The sequence below is a fragment of the Bufo bufo genome, chromosome 3 (genome assembly GCF_905171765.1).
Source record: "Bufo bufo chromosome 3, aBufBuf1.1, whole genome shotgun sequence".
Taxonomy (NCBI): Eukaryota; Metazoa; Chordata; class Amphibia; order Anura; family Bufonidae; genus Bufo; species Bufo bufo.
This window is the reverse complement of record NC_053391.1, coordinates 185,043,804-185,065,196: the sequence shown is the minus strand read 5'-3', so window position 1 is coordinate 185,065,196 and position 21,393 is coordinate 185,043,804. Positions and strand designations below refer to the sequence as shown.

The window sequence follows — 21,393 nt, the reverse complement described above, 5'->3', positions numbered from 1 at the left end:
GAAGGTGGGGAATGTGTTTTGGGGTGTCATTTTATATATACCCATGCTGGGTGAGAGAAATATCTTGGCAAAAGACAACTTTTCCCATTTTTTTATACAAAGTTGTCATTTGACCAAGATATTTATCTCACCCAGCATGGGTATATGTAAAAAGACACCCCAAAACACATTCCTCAACTTCTCCTGAGTACGGGGATACCAGATGTGTGACACTTTTTGCAGCCTAGGTGGGCAAAGGGGCCCATATTCCAAAGAGCACCTTTCGGATTTCACTCCTCATTTTTTCCTGAATTTGATTTCAAACTCCTTACCACACATTTGGGCCCCTAGAATGCCAGGGCAGTATAACTACCCCACAAGTGACCCCATTTTGGAAAGAAGACACCCCAAGGTATTCCGTGAGGGGCATGGCGAGTTCCTAGAATTTTTTATTTTTTGTCACAAGTTAGTGGAAAATGATGATTTATTTTTTTTTTATTTTTTTTTCATACAAAGTCTCATATTCCACAAACTTGTGACAAAAAATAAAAACTTCCATGAACTCACTATGCCCATCAGCGAATACCTTGGGGTCTCTTCTTTCCAAAATGGGGTCACTTGTGGGGTAGTTATACTGCCCTGGCATTCTAGGGGCCCAAATGTGTGGTAAGTAGGTAAATGACCTGTGAAATCCGAAAGGTGCTCTTTGGAATGTGGGCCCCTTTGCCCACCTAGGCTGCAAAAAAGTGTCACACATCTGGTATCTCTGTATTCAGGAGAAGTTGAGGAATGTGTTTTGGGGTGTCATTTTACATATACCCATGCTGGGTGAGATAAATATCTTGGTCAAATGCCAACTTTGTATAAAAAATGGGAAAAGTTGTCTTTTGCCAAGATATTTCTCTCACCCAGCATGGGTATATGTAAAATGACACCCCAAAACACATTCCCCAACTTCTCCCGATTACGGAGATACCAGATGTGTGACACTTTTTTGCAGCCGAGGTGGGCAAAGGGGGCCCATATTCAAAAGAGCACCTTTCGGATTTCACAGGTCATTTTTTACAGAATTTGATTTCAAACTCCTTACCACACATTTGGGCCCCTAGAATGCCAGGGCAGTATAACTACCCCACAAGTGACCCCATTTGGAAAGAAGAGACCCCAAGGTATTCGCTGATGGGCAAAGTGAGTTCATGGAAGTTTTTATTTTTTGTCACAAGTTAGTGGAATATGAGACTTTGTATGAAAAAAAAAAAAAAAAAAAAAAGCATTTTCCACTAACTTGTGACAAAAAATAAAAAATTCTAGGAACTCGCCATGCCCCTCACGGAATACCTTGGGGTGTCTTCTTTCCAAAATGGGGTCACTTGTGGGGTAGTTATACTGCTCTGGCATTTTCCAGGGGCCCTAATGTGTGGTAAGTAGGTAAATGACCTGTGAAATCCTAAAGGTGCTCTTTGGAATATGGGCCCTTTGCCCACCTAGGCTGCAAAAAAGTGTCACACATGTGGTATCGCCGTATTCAGGAGAAGTTGGGGAATGTGTTTTGGGGTGTCATTTTACATATACCCATGCTGGGTGAGAGAAATATCTTGGCAAAAGACAACTTTTCCCATTTTTTTTATACAAAGTTGGCATTTGACCAAGATATTTCTCTCACCCAGCATGGGTATATGTAAAATGACACCCCAAAACACATTCCCCAACTTCTCCTGAGTACGGCGATACCAGATGTGTGACACTTTTTTGCAGCCTAGATGCGCAAAGGTGCCCAAATTCCTTTTAGGAGGGCATTTTTAGACATTTGGATACCAGACTTCTTCTCACGCTTTGGGGCCCCTAGAATGCCAGGGCAGTATAAATACCCCACATGTGACCCCATTTTGGAAAGAAGACACCCCAAGGTATTCAATGAGGGGCATGGCGAGTTCATAGAAATTTTTTTTTTTTTGGCACAAGTTAGCGGAAATTGATATTTTTAATTTTTTTCTCACAAAGTCTCCCGTTCCGCTAACTTGGGACAAAAATTTCAATCTTTCATGGACTCATATGCCCCTCACGGAATACCTGGGGGTGTCTTCTTTCCGAAATGGGGTCACATGTGGGGTATTTATACTGCCCTGGCATTCTAGGGGCCCTAAAGCGTGAGAAGAAGTCTGGAATATAAATGTCTAAAAAATTTTACGCATTTGGATTCCGTGAGGGGTATGGTGAGTTCATGTGAGATTTTATTTTTTGACACAAGTTAGTGGAATATGAGACTTTGTAAGAAAAAAAAAAAAAATTCTGCTAACTTGGGCCAAAAAAATATCTGAATGGAGCCTTACAGAGGGGTGATCAATGACAGGGGGGTGATCAATGACAGGGGGGTGATCAATGACAGGGGGGGTGATCAGGGAGTCTATATGGGGTGATAACCACAGTCATTGATCACGCCCGTGTAAGGCTTCATTCAGACGTCCGGATGCGTTTTGCGGATCCGATCCATCTATCAGTGCATCCGTAAAAATCATGCGGACATCTGAATGGAGCTTTACAGGGGGGTGATCAATGACAGGGGGGTGATCAATGACAGGGGGGTGATCAGGGAGTCTATATGGGGTGATCACCACAGTCATTGATCATGCCCCTGTAAGGCTTCATTCAGACGTCCGGATGCGTTTTGCGGATCCGATCCATCTATCAGTGCATCCGTAAAAATCATGCGGACATCTGAATGGAGCTTTACAGGGGGGTAATCAATGACAGGGGGGTGATCAATGACAGGGGGGTGATCAGGGAGTCTATATGGGGTGATCACCACAGTCATTGATCATGCCCCTGTAAGGCTTCATTCAGACGTCCGGATGCGTTTTGCGGATCGGATCCATCTATCAGTGCATCCGTAAAAATCATGCGGACATCTGAATGGAGCTTTACAGGGGGGTAATCAATGACAGGGGGGTGATCAATGACAGGGGGGTGATCAGGGAGTCTATATGGGGTGATCACCACAATCATTGATCATGCCCTGTAAGGCTTCATTCAGACGACCGGATGCGTTTTGCGGATCCGATCCATGTATCAGTGCATCCGTAAAAATCATGCGGACATCTGAATGGAGCTTTACAGGGGGGTGATCAGGGAGTCTATATGGGGTGATCACCACAGTCATTGATCACGCCCCTGTAAGGCTTCATTCAGACGTCCGGATGCGTTTTGCGGATCCGATCCATCTATCAGTGCATCCGTAAAAATCATGCGGACATCTGAATGGAGCTTTACAGGGGGGTAATCAATGACAGGGGGGTAATCAATGACAGGGGGGTGATCAGGGAGTCTATATGGGGTGATCACCACAGTCATTGATCATGCCCCTGTAAGGCTTCATTCAGACGTCCGGATGCGTTTTGCGGATCCGATCCATCTATCAGTGCATCCGTAAAAATCATGCGGACATCTGAATGGAGCTTTACAGGGGGGTAATCAATGACAGGGGGGTGATCACCACAGTCATTGATCATGCCCCTGTAAGGCTTCATTCAGACGACCGGATGCGTTTTGCGATCCGATCCATGTATCTGTGCATCCGTAAAAATCATGCGGACATCTGAATGGAGCTTTACAGGGGGGTAATCAATGACAGGGGGGTAATCAATGACAGGGGGGTGATCAGGGAGTCTATATGGGGTGATCACCACAGTCATTGATCACGCCCCTGTAAGGCTTCATTCAGACGTCCGGATGCGTTTGCGGATCCGATCCATCTATCAGTGGATCCGTAAAAATCATGCGGACGTCTGAATGGAGCTTTACAGGGGGGTTGATCAATGACAGGGGGGTAATCAATGACAGGGGGGTGATCAGGAGTCTATATGGGGTGATCAGGGGTGATTAGGGGTGATCAGGGGCTAATAAGGGGTTAATAAGTGACGGGGGGGGGGGGTGTAGTGTAGTGTAGTGGTGCTTGGTGCTACTTTACTGAGCTACCTGTGTCCTCTGGTGGTCGATCCAAACAAAGGGGACCACCAGAGGACCAGGTAGCAGGTATATTAGACGCTGTTATCAAAACAGCGTCTAATATACCTGTTAGGGGTTAAAAAAAACACATCTCCAGCCTGCCAGCGAACGATCGCCGCTGGCAGGCTGGAGATCAACTCTCTTACCTTCCGTTCCTGTGAGCGCGCGCGCCTGTGTGCGCGCGTTCACAGGAAATCTCGCGTCTCGCGAGATGACGCGTATATGCGTGACTGTGCGCAGCGCTGCCACCTCCGGAACGCGATCCTGCGTTAGGCGGTCCGGAGGTGGTTAAGTATTAGACCCCAAATTTTAATTATTTCCAAAGGGGTCGTGGGAGTCCACTGAAGGGGTCTTGCATAGTATGTTAGGGATGTCCCGATACCAGTATCGGTATCGGGGCCGATACCAGACATTTTCACGAGTACTTGTACTCGTGCAAATGTCGCTGATACCTCATGGCCCAGATCAGCGGTGGCTGCGGCCTTGTGTACCATCTTCTTCCGGGCGGCAGCGTGGCCTTATCTTCTCTTCCGGGCGGCGGCGGTGGTGGCGCTGCTCCCAGCCGATCAGCGTGGGGACGGCAGTGTGTCCCAGCTGATCAGCTTGGGGGCGGGACTTCCCATGCGGTTGCCTAGCACTGGGAGGAAGTTAAAGCCACTTCCTCCCAGTACTTTAGAGCATCTGTATGGGAAGGATTGCAGCAGGCCAGGTGGGTATGGTAGTGCATGAAATGGAGGAGAAATTCACATCCTAGGAGTTGTAGTTTTGCAACAGCTGGAGGCACGCTGGTTGGGGATCACTATTATATGCCCATTCCCCTCCTTATATGCCAGTGTTTCCCAACCAGTTTGCCTCCAGCTGTTCAGAACTACATAAAACTGTTATAATTGGTATCGGTAATTGGTATAGGTGAGTACTTAAATAAAAGTATCGGTACTCGTACTCGGCCTTAAAAAAATGGTATCGGGACATCCCTAGTATTAGTTGGGGTGGGTGGCTAAAAATTGATTGGCATAAAGATTAGTTTTCTCCAACATCATGCCTATCAATTCTTCAGAAAAAAAAAGGTGGAAAAAATCAGCTTCCGTGACCCCTGTAGTGGCCGTATAGTCCGGCACCTGAGGTACAAAGTTAGTAGCAGTAGTCCAGCTGGGGTCATTTGTAGGAGCTGATGCGCTGCTAACTCTACTGCGTCTGTGAGAGGGTTCGTCAATTGATGAATCAGAAGAAGAGCTATACACAAGAAAAGGTTCTTCTTCTCCACTGTCAGAGTCAGACTCTGAGGCTAGTATGGCATAAGCCTCCTCGGCGCTGTACACCCATTGAGACATTTTGTAACCCTAATACTAAATTGGAAAGTAAATGTTTTTTTTGTGCTCCAAAAGCAGTGGAGCTTTATATCAGTCACTAGTGACAGAAATTTGTCACTGCTGGCAAAATCAATGACAAGAACTGGTCACAGATAGAGGTTCGGAGGTATGGGGGGTTTGAAACGCAAAGTATTTATAATCAGAGACAAGTACTGCGGTCCTCAATCATTTTTTCTTGTCCGCATCCGCACTTCAGTTCCACAGCCCCACAAGAAAAATAGAGCATGTCCTATTCTTGTCCGCAGCCACGGACAAGAATAGGCATTTCTATCATAGTGCCGGCCATGTGCGGCCCGCAAAATGCGGAACGCACATGGCCGGTGTCCGTGTTTGGCGGATCCGCAATTTGCGGACTGAAAAACAGTTGCAGACGTGTGAATGGACCTTTATGGTCCATGGTAACGGACACTAGTCGCAACGTTTTAGCTTATAGGTTGAAAAAAGGCTCTGTGAATGAGCTGAAAACATAGCGACCACAGGAGTGAATAAAGTGTTTGAGAGTGCGGACATTTTATATATATATATTTATATATATATATATATATATATATATTAGGGCTGCACGATATGGAAATTTTGTGCGATTGCATTTAGGGCCCTAAAAATTGCGATAACGATATGCGATGCAATATTTGAAGGGAATTGTGCTAGAGGTCTATTTGCTTGGATTTTCAAGGCAAAAGCACACAGAAATTACTGATAATGCTGAAATGTAGTTATTCTTAACTCAAGAACTGAAATGCACAGTGTTTTTCAAAATAAAACATCTTTTACTAAATTAAAGGGGTTCTGCACTTTCATTTAACTGATGATCTATCATCTGGATAGATCATCAGCTTCTGATCGGCAGGGGTCCGACACCCGGGACCCCCGCCGATCAGCTACTTGAGAAGGCAGCGGCGCTCCAGCGGCGCAGCGGCCTTCTCACTGTTACCGCCGGGCCGCCGGCCCACTGACGTCACGACTAGTATCATTTAGCTGTGGGCGGGGCTAAGCTCTGTTCACTTGAATGGAGCTTAGCCCCGCCCACGCTAGTTGATACTAGTCGTGACGTCAGTGGGCCGGCGGGTAAAACAGTGAGAAGGCCGCTGCGCTGCTGGAGCGCCGCTGCCTTCTCAAACAGCTGATCGGCGGGGGGTCCTGGGTGTCGGACCCTGCAGATCAGATGCTGATGATCTTACAGAGGATAGATCATCAGTTAAATCAAAGTGCAGAACCCCTTTAAATAACATATTTGCATTACTGCAAAAGTACAAAATACAAAACTTGCCATTTTCTTAAAGGAGTTGTCCGGGTTCAGAGCTGAACTCGGACATCCCTCCATTTTCACCCCGGCAGCCCCCCTGATATGAGCATCGGAGCAGTTCATGCTCTCCTTTGCCCAGCGCTAAATTACGCAGGGCAAAGGCATTTTTAGGAGTTCCGGTGACGTACCGGGGCTGATGGGCTGACAGGAACCCCGGTGATGTCACCGGCACTGATGGGCGGGATTTAGCTCTGCCCTATCCAGTAAAACGGCTAGGGCAGAGCTAAATCCCGCCCCTCAAAGCCAGTGACGTCACCGAACACACTGCCGGGCAGAAGTTACCGCCCAGCAGTGTGTTATTGAAAACAAAAGAGCCCGTGCCCTGCGCGATTTAGCGCAGGGCACGGGAGTGCATCGGAGCATGAGATGCTCCGATGCTAGGCTCAGGGGGGCTGCCGGGGTGAAAATAAGGGTATGTCTGGGTTCAACTCTGAACCTGGACAACCCTTTTAACCGCCTCCGGACCGCCTAACGCAGATTCACGTTCTGGAGGCGGCAGCCCTGCGCAGAGTCACGCATATATGCGTCATCTCGCGCGAGCCGAGATTTCCTGTGAACGCGCGCACACAGGCGCGCGCGCGCTCATAGGAACGGAAGGTAAGAGAGTGGATCTCCAGCCTGCCAGCGGCGATCGTTCCCTGGCAGGCTGGAGATGTGATTTTTTTAACCCCTAACAGGTATATTAGACGCTGTTTTGATAACAGCGTCTAATATACCTGCTACCTGGTCCTCTGGTGGTCCCCTTTGTTTGGATCGACCACCAGAGGACACGGGTAGCTCAGTAATATGTTGCACCAAGCACCACTACACTACAATTCCCCCCTGTCACTTATTAACCCCTTATTCACCCTTGATCACCCCTGATCACCCCATATCACCCCATATAGACTCTCTGATCACCCCCTGTCATTGATTACCCCCCTGTCATTGATCACCCCCCTGTAAAGCTCCATTCAGATGTCCGCATGATTTTTACGGATCCACTGATAGATGGATCAGATCCGCAAAACGCATACGGACGTCTGAATGGAGCCTTACAGGGGCGTGATCAATGACTGTGGTGATCACCCCATATAGACTCCCTGATCACCCCCCTGTCATTGATTACCCCCCTGTCATTGATCACCCCCCTGTAAAGCTCCATTCAGATGTCCGCATGATTTTTACGGATCCACTGATAGATGGATCGGATCCGCAAAACGCATACGGACGTCTGAATGGAGCCTTACAGCGGCGTGATCAATGACTGTGGTGATCACCCCATATAGACTCCCTGATCACCCCCCTGTCATTGATTACCCCCCTGTCATTGATCACCCCCCTGTAAAGCTCCATTCAGATGTCCGCATGATTTTTACAGATCCACTGATAGATGGATCGGATCCGCAAAACGCATACGGACGCCTGAATGGAGCCTTACAGGGGCGTGATCAATGACTGTGGTGATCACCCCATATAGACTCCCCTGATCACCCCCCTGTCATTGATTACCCCCCTGTCATTGATCACCCCCCTGTAAAGCTCCATTCAGATGTCCGCATGATTTTTACGGATCCACTGATAGATGGATCGGATCCGCAAAACGCATACGGACGTCTGAATGGAGCCTTACAGGGGGTGATCAATGACTGTGGTGATCACCCCATATAGACTCCCTGATCACCCCCCTGTCATTGATTACCCCCTGTCATTGATCACCCCCCTGTAAAGCTCCATTCAGATGTCCGCATGATTTTTACGGATCCACTGATAGATGGATCCGATCCGCAAAAACACATACAGGCGTCTCCCTGGAGCCTTCCGGGGAGGTGATCACCCATATAGACTCCCTGATCACCCCCCTGTCATTGATCACCCCCCCCTGTCATTAATCACCCCCCCTGTCAGGCTGCATTCAGATGTCCGTATGATTTTTACGGATCCACGGATACATGGATGGGATCCGCAAAACACATACGGACATCTGAATGGAGCCTTATAGGGGGGTGATCAATGACGGGGGTGATCACCCCATATAGACTCCCTGATCACCCCCTGTCATTGATCACCCCCCTGTAAGGCTCCATTCAGACATTTTTGTGGCCCAAGTTAGCGGAATTTTTTTTTTTTTTCTTACAAAGTCTCATATTCCACTAACTTGTGTCAAAAAATAAATCTCACATGAACTCACCATACCCCTCACGGAATCCAAATGCGTAAAATTTTTTAGACATTTATATTCCAGACTTCTTCTCACGCTTTAGGGCCCCTAGAATGCCAGGGCAGTATAAATACCCCACATGTGACCCCATTTCGGAAAGAAGACACCCCAGGTATTCTGTGAGGGGCATATTGAGTCCATGAAAGATTGAAATTTTTGTCCCAAGTTAGCGGAAAGGGAGACTGTGAGAAAAAAATAAATAAAATCAATTTCCGCTAACTTGTGCCAAAAAAAAAAATTCTATGACTCGCCATGCCCCTCATTGAATACCTTGGGGTGTCTTCTTTCCAAAATGGGGTCATATGTGGGGTATTTATACCAGGGCTTGACAAATTTCCTTGGAATCTAGGAGCCAGCTAAAAAAGTTAGGAGCCAGGCGGAGCCGCGTCATAAAATCTATATTGCGATATAATTTTAAGCATGTATATCGCAATATATCGTTTTCTATATTTGGGGGGGGTGTTCAAACTTTTTTTTTTTTTTTTTACTTTATTTAATAACTATTAGCCTCCTTAAGGGCTAGAACCCTTGTCATATTCACCCTAATAGAGCTCTATTAGGGTGAATAGGACTTTACACTCTCCCTGCTGTCCTGTGCTTTGTGCACACAACAGCAGGGAGCTGACCATGGCAGCCAGCCTCTGATCAGCCCCCCCCCCAGCCTCTGATCAGCCCCCCCCCCCCCAGCCTCTGATCAGCCCTCCAGCCTCTGATCAGCCCTCCAGCCTCTGATCAGCCCTCCAGCCTCTGATCAGCCCCGCCAGCCTCTGATCAGCCCCGCCAGCCTCTGATCAGCCCCTCCAGCCTCTGATCAGCCCCTCCAGCCTCTGATCAGCCCCTCCAGCCTCTGATCAGCCCCTCCGCCTCTAATCAGCCCCTCCAGCCTCTGATCAGCCCTCCAGCCTCTGATCAGCCCCTCCAGCCTCTGATCAGCCCCTCCAGCCTCTGATCAGCCCCTCCAGACTCTGATCAGCCCCTCCAGCCTCTGATCAGCCCCTCCAGCCTCTGATCAGCCCCTCCAGCCTCTGATCAGCCCCTCCAGCCTCTGATTAAGCCCCCCCAGCCTCTGATCAGCCCCCCCCCAGCCTCTGATCAGCCCCCCCCAGCCTCTGATCAGCCCCCCAGCCTCTGATCAGCCCCCCCCAGCCTCTGATCAGCCCCCCCCAGCCTCTGATCAGCCCCCCCCAGCCTCTGATCAGCCACCCCAGCCTCTGATCAGCCCCCCCAGCCTCCCTCTTATCAGCCCTCCAGCCTCCCTCTTATCAGCCCCTCCAGCCTCCCTCTTAATCAGCCCCTCCAGCCTCCCTCTTATCAGCCCCTCCAGCCTCCCTCTTATCAGCCCCTCCAGCCTCCCTCTTATCAGCCCCTCCAGCCTCCCTCTTATCAGCCCTCCAGCCTCCCTCTTATCAGCCCCTCCAGCCTCCCTCTTATCAGCCCCTCCGCCTCCCTCTTATCAGCCCCTCCAGCCTCCCTCTTATCAGCCCCTCCAGCCTCCCTCTTATCAGCCCCTCCAGCCTCCCTCTTATCAACCCCTCCAGCCTCCCTCTTATCAGCCCCTCCCCCCCCCCCTCTTATCAGCCCCCTCTGGTAACAAACCCACCCTGCCTCCCTCCCCAGTATTAATCATTGGTGGCAGTGGCCACAGGGTCCCCCTCCCTCCTCCTCCCCCATCATTGGTGGCACTGGCAGTGGCAGTTCCGATCGGAGTCCCAGCAGTGTAATGCTGGGGCTCTGATCGGTTACCATGGCAGCCAGGAGTCACGCTACTGAAGTCCTGGCTGCGATGGTATGTTAGCGAGCAGCATTATACTCACGTGCGCCGTGATCGCCGGGAGCTCCTTCTCATAGGTCTGTGCGGCGCATTGCTAATGCTATAAGCATAGCAATGAGCTGCACAGACAGAAGAAAGAGCGCCCGGCGGCCACGGCGCACGTGAGTATAATGCTGCTCACTAACATCCATCGCAGCCAGGACTTCAGTAGCGTGACTCCTGGCTGCCATGGTAACCGATCGGAGCCCCAGCATTACACTGCTGGGACTCCGATCGGAACTGCCCACTGCCACCAATGCAGAGAGTCGAGACTGAAGAACCCGGCCCCCGACTCTGACAGGACGCTGTGATCCGCGCGAATAACCCCTCAACTGAGGGGTTATCGCGCGGATCACAGCGTGCAGTCATAGGGGCCGGGATATGGCCGGCACATTCATTGGTGGCGCAGTGGCTACAGTCCCTCCCCTCCTCCTCCTACTCTGTTCTTAGTGGCCAGCGGCCAGCCGCGCACAGTGGGGAGGGAGGGACTCCTCTCCTTCTCCACTGTGCCGGCTCAGGAAACCATGGTGCGCGCGAGAGCGCATCTTTGAAAACGGCTGACAAATACCCAAGCGCCAGGACCAAATTCCTGGTCGCCATGGCGACCTGGCGCCCAGGGATTTGTCGAGCCCTGATTTATACTGCCTTGGCATTTTAGGGGCCCTAAAGCGTGAGTAGAAGTCTGGATCCAAATGTCTAAAACTGCCCTCATAAAAGGAATGTGGGCCCTTTGCGCATCTAGGCTGCAAAAAAGTGTCACACATCTGGTATCGCCGTACTCAGGAGAAGTGGGCAATGTGTTTTGGGGTGTCATTTTACATATACCCATGCTGGGTGAGATAAATATCTTGGTCAAATGCCAAACTTTGCATAAAAAAATGGGGAAAAGTTGTCTTTTGCCGAGATATTTCTCTCACCCAGCATGAGTATATGTAAAAAGACACCCCAAAACACATTGCCCAACTTCTCCTGAATACGGCAATACCACATGTGTGACACTTTTTTGCAGCCTAGGTGGGCAAAGGGGCCCACATTCCAAAGAGCACCTTTCGGATTTCACAGGTCATTTTACCTACTTACCACACATTAGGGCCCCTAGGGAAAATGCCAGGGCGTATAACTACCCCACAAGTGACCCCATTTTGGAAAGAAGACACCCAAAGGTATTCCGTGAGGGGCATGGTGAGTTCCTAGAACTTTATATTTTTTGTCACAAGTTAGTGGAAAATGATGATTTTTTTTATTTTATTTTTTTCCCTTACAAAGTCTCATATTCCACTAACTTGTGACAAAAAATAAAAACTTCCATGAACTCACTATGCCCATCACGAAATACCTTGGGGTGTCTTCTTTCCAAAATGGGGTCACTTGTGGGGTAGTTATACTGCCCTGGCATTCTAGGGGCCCAAATGTGTGGTAAGAAGTTTGAAATCAAAATGTGTAAAAAATGACTGGTGAAATCCGAAAGGTGCTCTTTGGAATATGGGCCCCCTTTGCCCACCTAGGCTGCAAAAAAGTGTCACACATGTGGTATCTCCGTACTCAGGAGAAGTTGGGGAATGTGTTTTGGGTGTCATTTTACATATACCCATGCTGGGTGAGAGAAATATCTTGGCAAAAGACAACTTTTCCCATTTTTTTATACAAAGTTGGCATTTGACCAAGATATTTATCTCACCCAGCATGGGTATATGTAAAATGACACCCCAAAACACATTCCCCAACTTCTCCTGAATACGGAGATACCAGATGTGTGACACTTTTTTGCAGCCTAGGTGGGCAAAGGGGCCCACATTCCAAGAGCCCCTTTCGGATTTCACTGGCCATTTTTTACAGAATTTGATTTCAAACTCCTTACCACACTGGGCCCCTAGAATGCCAGGGCAGTATAACTACCCCACAAGTGACCCCCATTTTGGAAAGAAGACATCCAAGGTATTCGCTGATGGGCATAGTGAGTTCATGGAAGTTTTTATTTTTTGTCACAAGTTAGTGGAATATGAGACTTTGTAAGGAAAAAAATAAATAAAATAATCATCATTTTCCGCTAACTTGTGACAAAAAATAAAAAGTTCTATGAACTCACTATGCCCATCAGCGAATACCTTAGGGTGTCTACTTTCCGAAATGGGGTCATTTGTGGGGTGTTTGTACTGTCTGGGCATTGTAGAACCTCAGGAAACATGGCAGGTGCTCAGAAGTCAGAGCTGCTTCAAAAAGCGGAAATTCACATTTTTGTACCATAGTTTGTAAACGCTATAACTTTTACCCAACCATTTTTTTTTTACCCAAACATTTTTTTTTTATCAAAGACATGTAGAACAATAAATTTAGAGCAAAATTTATATATGGATGTCGACTTTACAACTGAAAGTGAAAAATGTCATTTTTTTGCAAAAAAATCGTTAAATTTCGATTAATAACAAAAAAAGTAAAAATGTCAGCAGCAATGAAATACCTCCAAATGAAAGCTCTATTAGTGAGAAGAAAAGGAGGTAAATTCATTTGGGTGGTAAGTTGCATGACCGAGCAATAAACGGTGAAAGTAGTGTAGGTCAGAAGTGTAAAAAGTGGCCTGGTCTTTCAGGGTGTTTAAGCACTGGGGGCTGAGGTGGTTAATAGCACTGCACAGAACAGATAAACAGAATAAATAGAAGAACATTTGTTCATTAAAATAACGACTTGCCTCTTGCCCCTCCTCCCTCCTCACACTGTAACTGATGTATCGCCGGCCGCGCTGTGCAACATAGCGGCCGGCGATACATCTGTGTCAGCCACGTTAAAAGTCAACCATCGCTTTATAAGACGCACTGCCATTTTCCCCCCACTTTTGGGGGAAAAAAGTTTGTCTTATAAAGCGAAAAATATGGTAATACAATTGCAGCATTTTTGGGTCGGCCAATTGGCGATTTGCGATATGGCGATTTATTGCGATTGCTTTGGCGATATATTGTGCAGGCCTAATAGAGATAGAGATATATATATATATATATATATATATATATCTCATTTAGCAAACTGGTGTAAAGTAGAACTGAAACATTGGAAAATGAAAGGGAGAATCAGATTGGTTGCTATGGGCCACTAAACCATTTCTACTTTACACCAGTTTTGATAAATCCCCCCCCCCCACCCCCCCCCTGTGTACTTCTATGTGTACATAGCATTGTGTGTCGTCACACTGTACTAATCTGTGTGGGAAAAGTGAGCGCTCAATGTGCGGACTGCACACAATACTGTATTCAGAAGAGAGTGCACGTAGTGAGAGCATCAGTAATGAGATCTATATCCTGCTTATAACGCCTGGTTCTGACTGTAGATCGCTGCACTAATGTTATCAGCAGAAATATCTATTGTGTCTACAAATAATGGACTTCCTACAGAATGGAAAGTGAGAAATAGATCTGCTGATTACAGGCTGTAGCATACTGTAAGATTCACCATGTTGTGGATTGGAAATGAAATCTTACTACCAAGTTGGCTACTTTCACACTGGTGTTTTGGCTTTCCGTTGTGAGATCCGTTCAGGGCTCTCACAAGGGGTCCAAACGGATTCGTTTTGCCCTAATGCATTCTGAATGGAAAAGGATCCGCTCAGAATGCATCAGTTTGCCTCCGTTCAGTCTCCATTCCGCTTTGGTGTCCGTCTGAAGAAACTGAGCCAAACAAATCCGTTCTGACACACAATGTAAGTCAATGGAGAAGGATCCGTTTTCTATGACACAATCTGGCACAATAGAAAACTGATCCGTCCTCCATTGACTTTCATTGGTGTTCAAGACTGATCCGTCTTGGCTATGTTAAAGATAATACAAACGGATCCGTTCTGAACCAGATGCAGACGGTTGTATTATCTGAACGGATCCAGCAGCCTATATGTAAGTGGCTGAGAGCTGTTCTATGTAACAGGATGTGGGGGCGGGGCAGCAGAGCTTGTGCTGGTGCATGTGAAATCAACAGGAACACCCACAGATTCTCACATGAGATGACAGCAGTGAGCAAAACGCATAGAAGAGCATGTGAAGCAAAGCTGATAGCAGTAAACAAACAAGTGCAATTTTATTATGTGCTGAATTACGCTAAGATATGGGGTTATTGATTTTTAGTGCACAAAGGTGTCCATAGCCTTTTAAAACACATTCATGTTCAACCCGAGCTTAGCGTACATGTGTATGGTCACCTTTAAGCTCTTGCATATAAGAGTATAAATATACTTTAGTGCTCTTGCACACGATCGTATTACTATTCCGTGACCGTTCCGTTTTTTTTTGCGGACCGTATGCGGAACCATTCATTTCAATGGGTACGCAAAAAAAACTAAAGGTACTCCGTGTGCAGTCCGTTTCCGTATTTCCGTTCCGCAAAAAAATGGAACATGTCCTATTATTGTCCGCATTACGGACAAGGATAGGACTGTTCTATTAGGGCCATGTGTTCCGTTCCGTACGGAATGCACACTGACGTCGTCCGTATTTTTTGTGGCCCACAAAATACATACAGTTGTGTTCATGAGGCCTTAATATGCAGTCATTTTCACACTATTTGCGATCCATATCACACAGATCGTGAATATAGTTGTGTACAGGACGATGTTCTGTGGGTGAAATGGCCAGGCAATCTGCAGGTAGCATGGTGTTGAGCAGGAGGAGCTGAACGGATGGATATATAGATTTTGTGGGAAATATTCAGTATAACTTGTATTTAATTCAATTAATTTACTGTAACGGATCTCCTGGCACCCCGATCGGGTACCTCCGGTTGATGTATGCTCCTAGTGCTTCCTGAGGACTCCAAGCACTCCACTTGACACCGTAAGCACTGCAGACCCCACGAACCGCCGAAGCTTGGTTGAGGTCTCACTGTCTCCTACCCACCCTGGACCTACGACAAGGCTTCAAGCTCCAGTGGGTGAACCTCTCCTAAATCCAGAGAGCAGGAACAGCTCTTACAAGAGCTAGGAGTTATAGCCAGGGGAGTATACAGCGTATAGCAATCCCCATACACATGAGACGAGGCTCTATGTTGAATGTAAAACAGGAACTCTTTATTGAACACACAGCATTGACTTATATACACATTTTACAACAAGGGTACCACCTCCGTGGACCTGGTTGGGAACTGAGGACATGACATAGCAGCCATGCCTGTACAGTTTAAACACAAAAACTAACCCTATTCAACAAACACAATGGCATTGTCTGTGACGCAATTAACAAACACACTGGCATTGTCTTTGACGCAATCAACAATGAGCATGCAAACAGATATCTTCACCCCCTCCATAATGAATGAATGGGAAGAGGAGACGCATGTGATGGGATTATCTCCTGAGTGCATCATATGGTGATCTACTCATCTACGAGTCGGCTGCCATTATAATCAACCATCTTAATCCCATCACCAACACAATCAGTGGGAGTCTCAGTGCAGAGTTAACCCTTTTTGTGTCACTGAATCCACACCACGTCCCTTCCAATGGGCCATAGGAAATATGTGGCATATAAATTACACACATAAATCAGGGTTCATAGCTCCTTGTAACCCCAAAAGGTCTCAGGGGGTCTCCACAGTTCTCGCTCCATAGTCTGCAGGAAGGAGGCTGGCCCGTGGGCTTCTCCAGCAGCCCCAGTGACGGTTCAGTCCGTCACAATTACTTTCTTTTTCTATTCGTTGGGAGTCCAGTGGCGGTCCTACTGAAATGATTGACAGCCTTTGCAGTGTTTATGTGAGATAGCTGTCAATCACTTAGTAGGACCACCCACTGGCTCCTAAGCATAGAAACAGCAGGAAATTAATTGAATAAAATGCAAGTTATACTGAATATTTTTAATGTGACAAGTTCCCTTTAAAAATGTTGTGCACCTCTTCAGTTCCGTGCCTGTCGAGCACAGATGCATGAGGCAGCCTGTAGCGTTTTGCTGTCCTTCTGACGGAACTGAGCCAAACGGATCTGTCCTGACACACAATGTAAGTCAATGGGGACGTATCAGTTTTCTCTGACACAATCTGTCACAATAGAAAATGGATCCGTCCCCCATTGACTTTCAATGTGGTGTTCAAGACGGATCCGTCATGGCTATAGAAGACATAATACAACCGGATCCATTCATGACAGATGCATGCGGTTGCATTATTGTAATGGAAGTGTTTTTACTGATCCATGACAGATCCGCAAAAATCGCTAATGTGAAAGTAGCCTTACTTTCTTCCCTGCACTGGCACCCATCTCCTTCTCTCTCCGGCCTTGGCTTCTCTTCTGTGCTCCCAGGATGTCAACTTCAGTTTTGATGCCGCAGCAGCCAATCGCTGACCACAACGGTGACCTGTTCCCCTTGCGTCATGTCATATGGTCACGTTATTATTGACTTATTATGACTTTTATGGATTACCTTGCTAAGATTGTCGCAGTCTGTAATATTCTGATCTTAAGAAAACAACCTGAACCTGACTGATGAGAACTAACGCAGTGTGAACAGAACCTAATAAATAAATATCGTTTTCATTGATTTACATGGACTTTATTTTTCAACTACTTTTCTTATTTGTGATTTCTTATTTCCAGGTGTGCCGGGTTTTTGTTTCAGAAAGTTGGAAAGCTTGCAGCGACTGCGGTTGGTGGCGGCTTTCTTCTGCTTCAGGTAAAAACTGTACTGGAAAAGGCCTCCTCTTTATTTCCTGCAGCATCTGTGTTTAAACCTCTTTTCTAAATATAAAAAAATTTGTTTGGCTTCTTTGAATGTGAAGTTTACAGTCAGCATATACATGGGACATTTTCTTTTAGTCCAGACACAGATTGATACTGGCCTCTGGCTGAAGAAAAAAAAAAACACTAGAAACTGCCCCCAATTGCAGACCAGTGATGTAATGTTAGCAGATCTGTATACAGGAACATGCATAGAGGATAGAGATGATATCGTCTCTTTCCGTTCAGAGGCTTTCCAGAAGGAGAACTGACCATTTCACTCCCCTGTTACAGTACACGATTGGGGGATCAGTTGGGGAGCGTCTTATCTCTTATGGGAACAATGGATCCGGATGTAGAAGTGCAACATCTTTGATCCTTCTTTCCCCCAACAACTGCTGTCAAGGGAGAGTTGGGGCACACCTACAGTGCTGCCCCATAATTATTCATACCCCTGGCAAATTTTGACTTAAAATTACTTTTATTCAACCAGCAAGTAATTTTTTGACGGGAAATGACATAGCTGTCTCCCAAAAGATAATAAGACGATGTACAAGAGGCATTATTGTGGGAAAAAAACATTTCTCAGCTTTTATTTACATTTGAGCAAAAAATACAAGATGTTCCGCACTGTGGAAAATCTCAGAGGACGTGGTCGGAAGCCCAAAGTGACACCTGTGCTGGCCAGGAGGATAGTTAGAGAGGTGAAAAAGAATCCAAGGATCACCTCCAAGGCCATCCTGGTGAATCTGGGCTCTGCTGGTGGCAATGTCTCAAGGCAGACAATCCAATGGACACTGCTGGGTTCCACGGATGCAGACCAAGAAGGACGCCATTTCTTCAGATAAGGCACACAAAAGCTCGCTTGGCCTTTGAAAAAGCTCATCTGGACAAAGAAGACCAGAAGTCTTCTTCTGTGTTATGGTCAGAAGAAGCAAAAATTGAATTGTTTGGTCACAATGATGTTTCCTTCATTTGGCGTAAAAAAGGAGAAGCCTTCAACCCAAAGAACACCATCCCTACTGTCAAACATGGTGGTGGGAACCTAATCCTTTGGGGGTGTTTTTCAGCCAATGGACCAGGGAACCTAATCACAGTAACGGCACCATGAAAAAAGAGCAATACATGAGGATTCTCAACGACAACATCAGGTAGTCTGCAGAGAAACTTGACCTTGGGCACCAGTGGACTCTTCAGCATGACAATTGACCCAAACACAACAGTGGCCCAGCCAGAGTCCAGACTTGAATCCAATTGAGAATCTGTGGAGGAAGCTAAAGATCAGGGTGATGGCAAGAAGACCCTCTAGCCTGAAAGATTTGGAGCTCATTGCTAAAGATGAATGGGCAAAAATACCTGTGGAGACATGCATAAAGCTGGTCTGCAATTATAGGAAGCGTTTGATTGCTGTAATAGCCAATAAAGGCTTTTCTATTGATTATTGAGAAGGGTATGAATCATTTTGGACTGGACACTTTTTGCTCAAATGTAAATAAAAGCTGAGAAATGTTTTTTTTCCACAATAATGCCTCTTGTACATCGTCTTATTATCTTTTGGGAGACACCTATGTCATTTCCCGTCCAAAAATTACTTGCTGGTTGACTAAAAGTAACTTTAAGTCAAAATTTGCCAGGGGTATGAATAATTATGGGCAGCACTGTATATACCATAGCTAGTCAATGACCGACATCAGTAGCGCACTTTTCTCACCGGGACTCAAAGTGCAGGGATAGTTGTGTGACTGGGGCGTCTCCGTGGGAGGTTAGTGGCTGCCATGTAGGCGCTCAATGCCAACACACAACGCACACTAGGGTCAGTTACGTAGAAAGCCTATTTGTATATATTTGTAGTGTGGGAGGAAACCTACAAAAAGACAGGAAGAAAATACAAACTCTATGCAGATGTTGTCCCTGGTCTGATTGGAAAATTGGGAGGTTTGTCTGACTTTCCTCTAATGTGTATGGGCACGCTTAGCTAAAGGGGTTATCCAAGACCTATAATGCCCCGGCCCCTCACAGAGGTTGTACTTACCTCGCTCCCCGACACCCACGTCTTTTCTGAGGGTGAAGCTAGGGGGGGCTCTTTCCCGTCGCAGCCTGCTATTGGTTGCCCCAAATTCCCCCTGACTCCAGATGTTCATCTGCACAATGGGGAGATGCAGCAGCGGCTGTGCGGGCATCAGAAGAGACGCGGATGCTAGGGAGCGAGGTAAGTACAACCTCTGTGAGGGGCCCGGGCTTATGGGGGGGCATTATAGGTCTTGGATAACCCCTTTAAAGGAGTATTCCAGTTATAACAAGTTATCCCTTATCAACAGGATGGGCATAACTATCGATTGGCGGGAGTCCAACCACTTGGATCACCACCGGTCATGTGAATGGAGGCCCGGTACCCCTGTGGAGCCACCCTGAAATGGACGGAGCGGCTGGTAGGAAAAAGACGCCACGACCGCTCCATTCATTTCTATGGGAGCGCCGGAGATAGCTGAGTACAACGCCCGGCTATCTCCGGCGCTCCCATAGAAATGAATGCAGCGGCTGAGTGCATTTCTGACCAGCCATTCCATCCATTTCAGGGGGGCTTCACAGAGTACAGGGCCACTGTTCTTGTGATCGGTGGGGGTCCCTGTAGTATCCTGTGGATAGGGGAAAATGTGTTATAACCGGAATACCCCTTTAAAGGGATGCTTTCTGGTGTAAGAGACATCACTATATTTATTTATTAACCTGGTTTTCTTTTTCTAGATTGCAAGCCACGGGGGTTATATCCAAATAGATTGGAAGCGAGTAGAAAAGGATGTAAACAAGGCAAAGAGAAAGATAAAGAAAGAGGCAAATAAGTCTGCACCAGAAATTAACAATTTAATTGAGGAGGTAAGGAAGCGGTTATACAAAGTTCACTATATGTATACAGTGTGATGGCGTGTTGCGTATTTGCTCCTTAGGCTCAATACTGGCATCTTACAACCAGTCACTATTGTGTCAGGATTACTGGGGAATTCATTTATAGGCTCATAGTGATGTAAATAATAGAATAAGCCATGCCTTACCAATCCTCCAAACTTCCCAGGTCACCCGCTGGTCTCTCTCTCTCTCTTGGTCACTCTCGACACACAGGATATGTGACCACTGAGGCGGCTCACCTCTGTAATTAGTGGCTGAGTGGTCATCATACTTTTCGCTTCCCCTTGGGTGTCCCCTCCTCAACATCTGGTTTCACTATCTGCATTGGTGACAAGTGCCCCATGCATCATGTCACCAGGTCATGTGACGCACGGGATACGTGTCACCACGGTGGCCAGTCATGGGCTGCAGATGTTTTTTTTTAACTTGGGGGAAGATTTCGTAAGTAATTTAATTGAATGCATTTTTCAGTTTTAATGGAAATGATCAATCCATCTGTTTTCTCTCATTATTTGCAGTCACAAGATTTTCTTAAGAAGAACATCGTAGTCTCTGGGGGATTTGTTGGAGGATTCTTACTGGGCCTTGCCTCTTAGGAAACTGCAAAGAAGTGGACAACAAGAAGCGTTACATAGGACTGAAAACGGTGTGGAAGTGAATGGAGGATGCCTGTCTACTAGCAAAGATGCCTTGTTCTGTTTGTCTTCTGTAGGGTGGTCTTCTTGTAAATGCTTACCCACACGGAATGCTTGCAAAGAGCTCATGGCGTAGTCTGCACAAACCTCCAGACTGAACTGTTCATACTTTACACAAGAAGACGATCTCTTTCATTGCTATTCATCTACTGACATTACTTCTATGTCATCAGCAGTTTTTGTTTGTGATTTTTATCATGATAGGTCTATCATCATCATGACAGGTTGAAAAAGTTCATGTTAGTCCATAAACCGTTTTTTAATATTTATTTAACCGTGTGTGTTTTTTCTGTTTTCTTGACTAGTGCCAAAACTGTGTACTTTGATTTGCAATCGGAGCCCTATTGGTGAATGTTACTCTTACAGAAAAAAGTTATACTGTGCAATAGACTATTATTAAGAATTAGAGTAGGAGTCACAGAAAATAAAATCGAAACTTATCATT

General features: G+C 46.6%; 1 protein-coding gene across 1 annotated transcript in view; it reads left to right on the top strand.

Annotated features, from left to right (window-relative positions):
• FUNDC1 (FUN14 domain containing 1) overlaps positions 1–21,393 on the top strand; it is a 33,624-nt gene extending 12,231 nt beyond the window's left edge. The window contains exons 3-5 of the mRNA XM_040423812.1: positions 17,230–17,305; positions 20,095–20,223; positions 20,772–21,393. Of these exons, the coding sequence (XP_040279746.1) occupies positions 17,230–17,305; positions 20,095–20,223; positions 20,772–20,849 (283 nt within the window). The 3' untranslated portion in view covers positions 20,850–21,393. The remainder of the gene's footprint in view (positions 1–17,229; positions 17,306–20,094; positions 20,224–20,771) is intronic.